Here is an 8,078-nt window from a genome sequence, read left to right as displayed (position 1 = left end):
TCTGGCCTGGAGACAGTCTGGGACGCTTCGGTGTGCTCTGTGGGCTTCCGCCTTGCGCTCTGGATCTTTTTGGAGTAGAACAAGGATGCTGTTGGATCTCGGAGAGAGCTTGATCGGGTTGCTTCTCCCTCCCATCCTTCAGGATGCTCCTCATCTGTCTCTTTGGGCTGATGACTGGTTCCTCACCCTGTGAAACCTCCTGAACCTCTTCCACCTCCTGTTTAGTGCCACTGCTTGGACACTGGAAGGACACCCTCTTTCCGCTCCTCTCCTCAATCTTGTCCTCCTCGTCCTCCATCGCATCATCTTTCCCAAACCCCCACTGCTGGTTCACGGCCTTTAGCCTCTTCTTCTTCTCCTTATTTTGAATCCTGGTGCCTCGGACTCGCTTCTTAACAACGTTCTTTAGTTTCTTTAGTTCTTTCTTCTTCTTTTTCTTCCGTTCAGTGCCTGCTCTCGCCCTGGGAGGTGTGGAGGAGCCTGAATCCTGCGAGGAGGAGGTGAAGTTAAAAACGGACAGGACGCTGGAGTCGGAACGTTGCGGTACGGACGGGTTAGAGTCGGCCGTGTTCTCCGCTCGACAGCGCACTTTACGGCTCTTCGGGCTGAACCAGATCTTGAAGTTCTTCTTCTTGGTAAGGACCGAGGGTTCCGTCGAGGGTGCTGGAGAATCAGCAGGAAGCTCTGAGAAAATCAAAAAGCTGATCAACCATTTGGTCAAATTATCAGATGAAAGGAAGGAGTCTCCAGTGTCAGAGGTTAAAGCAGTAACGCTAAGCTACTCCAATGTCTGAGAAACCAATGTATCCATATCATAGACACAAAGTGGCTGATGCGCAACAGGAGCGTTTGATTCAGAAGAAGCCATAAAACTGTAAAATTCACATGATTCACAATCCGCATGCAATTATCAAAGAGTAATAATAGCATTTAAATGTCCAGATATGCAAATTAAACATTTTAATGAAACATTTAATTGAGTAAAAACACTCAGACGCTGAATAAAGAGCTCCACGCTGGTTTATGTGAAATAAAAGTAAGAAATAAGTTAGTTAAGTACACAGTGCTTAACACCATGACAACATCTGGACTGTAGCACTGATTAACCTCACAGATGTTATTTCATGACATAAAGAAGGAGAACATTTTTTGTAATGAAAGTATGTAATGAAAATAATAATAATATGAAGCTGGTGAAAGTGCTGGCTGTGTTTAATATGCTGCCCTGTCCGTCTCTGAGCAGAGCTACGAGCTAAAGACCAGTGTGACTAATTGCATCACATAATTATAGTCATTAGCGAAGCTGAATTTCAGCCAGATATTTGCATATATTTGTTTCCCTTCGCTTAATTCCGACGTGTTAATATTCGGCAGGAATGTGCAGGTTAAGAATGGTGGAGGAATTACAGTCATGTTACTTCAGCATACTTTGGCGCGTGAGGTACGAGGCACACGGGGTTCGGCGGCGCGTGAGGTACGAGGCACACGGGGTTCGGCTGCGCGTGAGGTACGAGGCACACGGGGTTCGGCTGCGCGTGAGGTACGAGGCACACGGGGTTCAGCGTGTGAGGTACAATGCACACAATGTATGCTACATGAGGCATGATGCATACAATGTACTGTGTGTGACACTATACGGTGAGTAAGGCATGAAGTGCAGTGCATGAGGCACAATGTACACGATGTGCGGTGTGCACGGTGCACGGTGGGCGTGGTGCACGGCGTGCGGTGGGCGTGGTGCACGGCGTGCGGTGGGCGTGAGGCACGGCGTGCGGTGGGCGTGAGGCACGATGTACAGTGTGACATGTTCCTTACCTGAGCACTCAGAGGGACAGAGAACAGCCTCTAGCTGCAGGAAGAGCTGTGTGATGTTACTGATCTGTCTATTTATGCGGACATCTTTCACCCAGGCAGGACTGAGACACACACTGCAGCCGTCTCCCACACGAGAACCTGCACATGACCTGGAGCAACACACACACACACACACACACACAGGTTGACTAATTGACAGACACATAATTGTAACATGGTCTGGGGTCAGTTGAAACATAGTTTGAAGTTGGATGTGATGGTAGGTGTGATGTGATGCGATGGGCGGTGTATTGTGATGTGATGGGCGGTGTATTGTGTTGTGATGTGATGGGCGGTGTATTGTGTTGTGATGGGCGGTGTGATGTGATGGGCGGTGTTGTGATGTGATGGGCGGTGTGATGTGATGTGATGTGATGGGCGGTGTATTGTGTTGTGATGGGCGGTGTATTGTGATGTGATGGGCGGTGTATTGTGATGTGCTGCGATGGGCGGTGTATTGTGATGTGATGGGCAGTGTGTTGTGATGTGATGGGCGGTGTATTGTGATGTGATGGGCGGTGTGTTGTGATGTGATGGGCGGTGTATTGTGACGTGATGGGCGGTGTATTGTGTTGTGTTGTGATGGGCGGTGTATTGTGATGTGATGGGCGGTGTGTTGTGATGTGATGGGCGGTGTGTTGTGATGTGATGGGCGGTGTGTTGTGATGTGATGGGCGGTGTGTTGTGATGTGATGGGCGGTGTGTTGTGATGTGATGGGCGGTGTGTTGTGATGTGATGGGCGGTGTGTTGTGATGTGATGGGCGGTGTGTTGTGATGTGATGGGCGGTGTGTTGTGATGTGATGGGCGGTGTGTTGTGATGTGATGTGATGGGCGGTGTGTTGTGATGTGATGTGATGGGCGTGTGTTGTGATGTGATGTGATGGGCGGTGTATTGTGATGTGATGCGATGGGCGGTGTATTGTGATGTGCTGCGATGGGCGGTGTATTGTGATGTGATGCGCGGTGTGATGTGATGTGATGGGCGGTGTGTTGTGATGTGATGTGATGGGCAGTGTGTTGTGTTGTGGTGGACGGTGTGTTGTGATGTGATGGGCGGTGTGTTGTGATGTGATGGGCGGTGTGTTGTGATGTGATGGGCGGTGTGATGTGATGTGATGCGATGGGCGGTGTGATGTGATGTGATGGGCGGTGTATTGTGTTGTGATGGGCAGTGTATTGTGATGCGATGGGCGGTGTATTGTGTTGTGATGGGCAGTGTGTTGTGTTGTGATGGGCGGTGTATTGTGATGTGGTGGACGGTGTGTTGTGATGTGATGGGCGGTGTGTTGTGATGTGATGGGCGGTGTGTTGTGATGTGATGGGCGGTGTGTTGTGATGTGATGGGCGGTGTATTGTGATGTGATGTGATGGGCGGTGTATTGTGATGTGATGGGCGGTGTATTGTGATGTGATGGGCGGTGTATTGTGATGTGATGGGCGGTGTGTTGTGATGTGATGGGCGGTGTATTGTGATGTGATGGGCGGTGTATTGTGATGTGATGGGCGGTGTATTGTGATGTGATGGGCGGTGTATTGTGATGTGATGGGCGGTGTGTTGTGATGTGATGGGCGGTGTGTTGTGATGTGATGTGATGGGCGGTGTGTTGTGATGTGATGTGATGGGCGGTGTGTTGTGTTGTGATCGGCGGTGTGTTGTGATGTGATGGGCGGTGTGTTGTGATGTGATGGGCGGTGTATTGTGATGTGATGTGATGGGCGGTGTATTGTGATGTGATGGGCGGTGTATTGTGATGTGATGGGCGGTGTATTGTGATGTGATGGGCGGTGTGTTGTGATGTGATGGGCGGTGTGTTGTGATGTGATGGGCGGTGTATTGTGATGTGATGTGATGGGCGGTGTATTGTGATGTGATGTGATGGGCGGTGTATTGTGATGTGATGGGCGGTGTATTGTGATGTGATGGGCGGTGTATTGTGATGTGATGGGCGGTGTATTGTGATGTGATGGGCGGTGTGTTGTGATGTGATGGGCGGTGTGTTGTGATGTGATGTGATAGGCGGTGTGTTGTGATGTGATGTGATGGGCGGTGTGTTGTGTTGTGATCGGCGGTGTATTGTGATGTGATGGGCGGTGTATTGTGATGTGATGGGCGGCGTATTGTGATGTGATGGGCGGTGTACTGTGATGTGATGGGCGGTGTACTGTGATGTGATGGGCGGTGTATTGTGATGTGATGGGCGGTGTATTGTGATGTGATGGGCGGTGTATTGTGATGTGATGTGATGGGCGGTGTATTGTGATGTGATGGGCGGTGTATTGTGATGCGATGGGCGTGTATTGTGATGTGATGTGATGGGCGGTGTGTTGTGTTGTGATCGGCGGTGTATTGTGATGTGGTGTGTGTTGTGTTGTGATCGGCGGTGTATTGTGATGTGATGGGCGGTGTATTGTGTTGTGATGGGCGGTGTATTGTGTTGTGATGGGCGGTGTATTGTGTTGTGATGTGATGGGCGGTGTATTGTGTTGTGATGGGCGGTGTGATGTGATGTGATGGGCGGTGTTGTGATGTGATGGGCGGTGTGATGTGATGTGATGCGATGGGCGGTGTGATGTGATGTGATGGGCGGTGTATTGTGTTGTGATGGGCAGTGTATTGTGATGCGATGGGCAGTGTATTGTGTTGTGATGGGCGGTGTGTTGTGATTTGATGGGCGGTGTGTTGTGATGTGATGGGCGGTGTGTTGTGATGTGATGGGCGGTGTGTTGTGATGTGCTGCGATGGGCGGTGTATTGTGATGTGATGGGCGGTGTGTTGTGATGTGATGTGTGTTGTGTTGTGATCGGCGGTGTATTGTGATGTGGTGGACGGTGTGTTGTGATGTGATGGGCGGTGTGTTGTGATGTGATGTGATGGGCGGTGTATTGTGATGTGATGGGCGGTGTGTTGTGATGTGATGGGCGGTGTATTGTGATGTGATGGGCGGTGTGTTGATGTGATGGGCGGTGTGTTGATGTGATGGGCGGTGTATTGTGATGCGATGGGCGGTGTATTGTGATGTGATGGGCGGTGTGTTGTGTTGTGATCGGCGGTGTATTGTGATGTGGTGTGTGTTGTGTTGTGATCGGCGGTGTATTGTGATGTGATGGGCGGTGTATTGTGTTGTGATGGGCGGTGTATTGTGATGTGATGGGCGGTGTATTGTGATGTGCTGCGATGGGCGGTGTATTGTGATGTGATGGGCAGTGTATTGTGATGTGATGGGCGGTGTGTTGTGATGTGATGGGCGGTGTGTTGTGATGTGATGCGATGGGCGGTGTATTGTGATGTGCTGCGATGGGCGGTGTATTGTGATGTGATGGGCGGTGTGTTGTGATGTGATGTGTGTTGTGTTGTGATCGGCGGTGTATTGTGATGTGGTGGGCGGTGTGTTGTGATGTGATGTGATGGGCGGTGTATTGTGATGTGATGTGATGGGCGGTGTGTTGTGTTGTGATCGGCGGTGTATTGTGATGTGGTGGGCGGTGTGTATTGTATGTGATGGGCGGTGTGATTGTGATGTGATGGGCGGTGTAGTGATGTGATGGGCGTGATTGTGGTGGATGGGCGGTGTATTGTGATGTGATGGTGTTTGGTGGTCGGTATGTGTGTGATGTGATGGCCGGTGTATTGTGATGTGATGGGCGGTGTATTGTGATGTGATGGGCGGTGTATTGTGATGTGATTGGCGGTGTATTGTGATGTGATGGGCGGTGTATTGTGATGTGATGGGCGGTGTATTGTGATGTGATGGGCGGTGTATTGTGATGTGATGGGCAGTGTATTGTGGTGTGATGTGGTGTTAAGGGTGGTGTATTGTGATGTGATGGCGGTGTTGTGGTGTGATGTGGTGTTATGGGTGGTGTATTGTGATGTGATGGCGGTGTTGTGGTGTATTGTGATGTGATGGCGGTGTTGTGGTGTGATGTGGTGTTATGGGTGGTGTATTGTGATGTGATGGCGGTGTTGTGGTGTGATGTGGTGTTAAGGGTGGTGTATTGTGATGTGATGGCGGTGTTGTGGTGTATTGTGATGTGATGGCGGTGTTGTGGTGTGATGTGGTGTTAAGGGTGGTGTATTGTGATGTGATGGCGGTGTATTGTGATGTGATGTGGTGTTATGGGTGGTGTATTGTGATGTGATGGCGGTGTTGTGGTGTGATGTGGTGTTATGGGTGGTGTATTGTGATGTGATGGCGGTGTTGTGGTGTGATGTGGTGTTATGGGTGGTGTATTGTGATGTGATGGCGGTGTTGTGGTGTGATGTGGTGTTATGGGTGGTGTATTGTGATGTGATGGTGGTGTTGTGGTGTGATGTGGTGTTATGGGTGGTGTATTGTGATGTGATGGCGGTGTATTGTGATGTGATGTGGTGTGGTGTTATGGGTGGTGTATTGTGATGTGATGTGGTGTGGTGTTATGGGTGGTGTATTGTGATGTGATGGCGGTGTTGTGGTGTGGTGTGGTGTTATGGGTGGTGTATTGTGATGTGATGGTGGTGTTGTGGTGTGATGTGATGTGATGTGATGTGATGGGCGGTGAGCTGTAAAATGGCAGGAGGTCAGTTGTAACTTTCACATGTAACCCACCTACACAGCAGATGCTCACACACTCCCAGACACACCGGCTCTGTCAGGATGTTCGCACTAAAAGAAACAGAGTTCACAAAAGAAAAGTTGTTTTATTACTGTTTTAATATTAAACCAGAAATAACCAAGTTCAGATTTAACTAGATTTAATGTAAGGAGAAATAAAATAGTGTAAAGAATATAGTTTAAATATTATAATAGTTTCATTTCCAAACAGTGAAATTTCTGCCCTACATCTAGATCAGCGCCGTATCCCAAATACATAAGGTTTAGAACATCGAGTGCCCTAAACATGGTTACATCATACCGTATTTAGGGCACTAGTGAAGTAAACAAGACCCGATTTGAGACACAGCCCATGACCGTCTCCCTTATTATTTAGAAAACTTACCATTTAGAGCACAAAAGTAGCTTCCGGAAATGTACCATGGCCTCTCGAGTTTTAATCCACAACCCATTATCTGGTTGTGCTTCAGGATCAGAAGCCATGATGGACTAAAAAAAGAGAAAATAAAAGCGAAAACGTTGTTGTTTTGATCTGCAGGTCACTACAGTCGCTTCCGGGTTCGAGGCTCCCGCCAGTACAGAGCCGAGTGGGCGGGGCTACAGAAAGCGTGAGGAGTGGTTTCAGAGCTTTTAGCTGATTGGTTGATGACCAGTGTGTTGAGTAGTGTGTTTGAATGAATGAATCATGTTTGTATGTTTAATTAGTTGTTTTTTTAAATAAAGGTTGTGACTTTATTTTATTATTCAGCACGTCTGTATATAAAGCTGGGTTAAAGTATGCTAGCTATATATAATGTAATACTGTAATGTTTTCTTCCTAAAATATGACACGTTGATTATTGTGTATAATGTCTAAGCACCAGCCCATAAATCAAAGTGAAAAAACCTTATAAAATATACATAAGTCATTTTTCTAAAGGGTTTAAAGTGCATGTTAGATGAGACGACGGTATGTTGACAGACTCCTGATAAATCTTGACCTTCAACACAAAACTCGTCTATACATCATGATTACTGAAACGTCATCTGGTCAAGAGAAAGTTCCTTTGGTACCAGGATGGAGATCAGATCAAATAAAAAATGTGGAATAATAAACACACATGAAAAATGACACCAGGCATTAATAAATAAATAGTAAAGTGTAAAGAGTAAAGTGTGGACCTGATGCTGCATTAACAACAGACACTCCTACAGTTTTTAAATAGATAACAATTATACATGTGCAGTCAGGGGAGGCAGGTGAGGGTCTGTCTCACCTGTGAGGGTCTGCCTTACCTGTGAGGGTCTGCCTTACCTGTGAGGGTCTGCCTTACCTGTGAGGGTCTGCCTCACCTCCGAGGGTCTGCCTAACCTCATAGGGTCTGCCTCAACTCTGAGGGTCTGCCTTACCTGTGAGGGTCTGCCTCACCTCCGAGGGTCTGCCTAACCTCATAGGGTCTGCCTCAACTCTGAGGGTCTGCCTTACCTGTGAGGGTCTGCCTCACCTCCGAGGGTCTGCCTAACCTGTGAGGGTCTGCCTCACCTCTGAGAGTCTGCCTCACCTCTGAGAGTCTGCCTCACCTGTCATCAGGAAAAGTAAAATAATGATATAATTAAATAAATATTAACTTTTATCCACTGATCTATGCTA

General features: G+C 48.2%; 1 protein-coding gene across 1 annotated transcript in view; it reads right to left on the bottom strand.

Annotated features, from left to right (window-relative positions):
- The window catches only part of bard1 (BRCA1 associated RING domain 1), a 26,440-nt gene extending 19,422 nt beyond the window's left edge, over window positions 1–7,018 (bottom strand). The window contains exons 1-4 of the mRNA XM_060877110.1: window positions 6,834–7,018; window positions 6,443–6,499; window positions 1,816–1,964; window positions 1–684 (exon numbers count right to left, since the gene is read on the bottom strand). The exon at window positions 1–684 is cut by the window's left edge and continues 194 nt beyond it. Of these exons, the coding sequence (XP_060733093.1) occupies window positions 1–684; window positions 1,816–1,964; window positions 6,443–6,499; window positions 6,834–6,931 (988 nt within the window). The 5' untranslated portion in view covers window positions 6,932–7,018. The remainder of the gene's footprint in view (window positions 685–1,815; window positions 1,965–6,442; window positions 6,500–6,833) is intronic.
- Between the last annotated feature and the right edge of the window lie 1,060 nt (window positions 7,019–8,078).

The sequence above is a fragment of the Tachysurus vachellii genome, chromosome 8 (assembly GCF_030014155.1).
Source record: "Tachysurus vachellii isolate PV-2020 chromosome 8, HZAU_Pvac_v1, whole genome shotgun sequence".
In the NCBI taxonomy this organism is placed as follows: Eukaryota; Metazoa; Chordata; class Actinopteri; order Siluriformes; family Bagridae; genus Tachysurus; species Tachysurus vachellii.
This window is presented reverse-complemented; position numbering and strand designations above follow the sequence as displayed.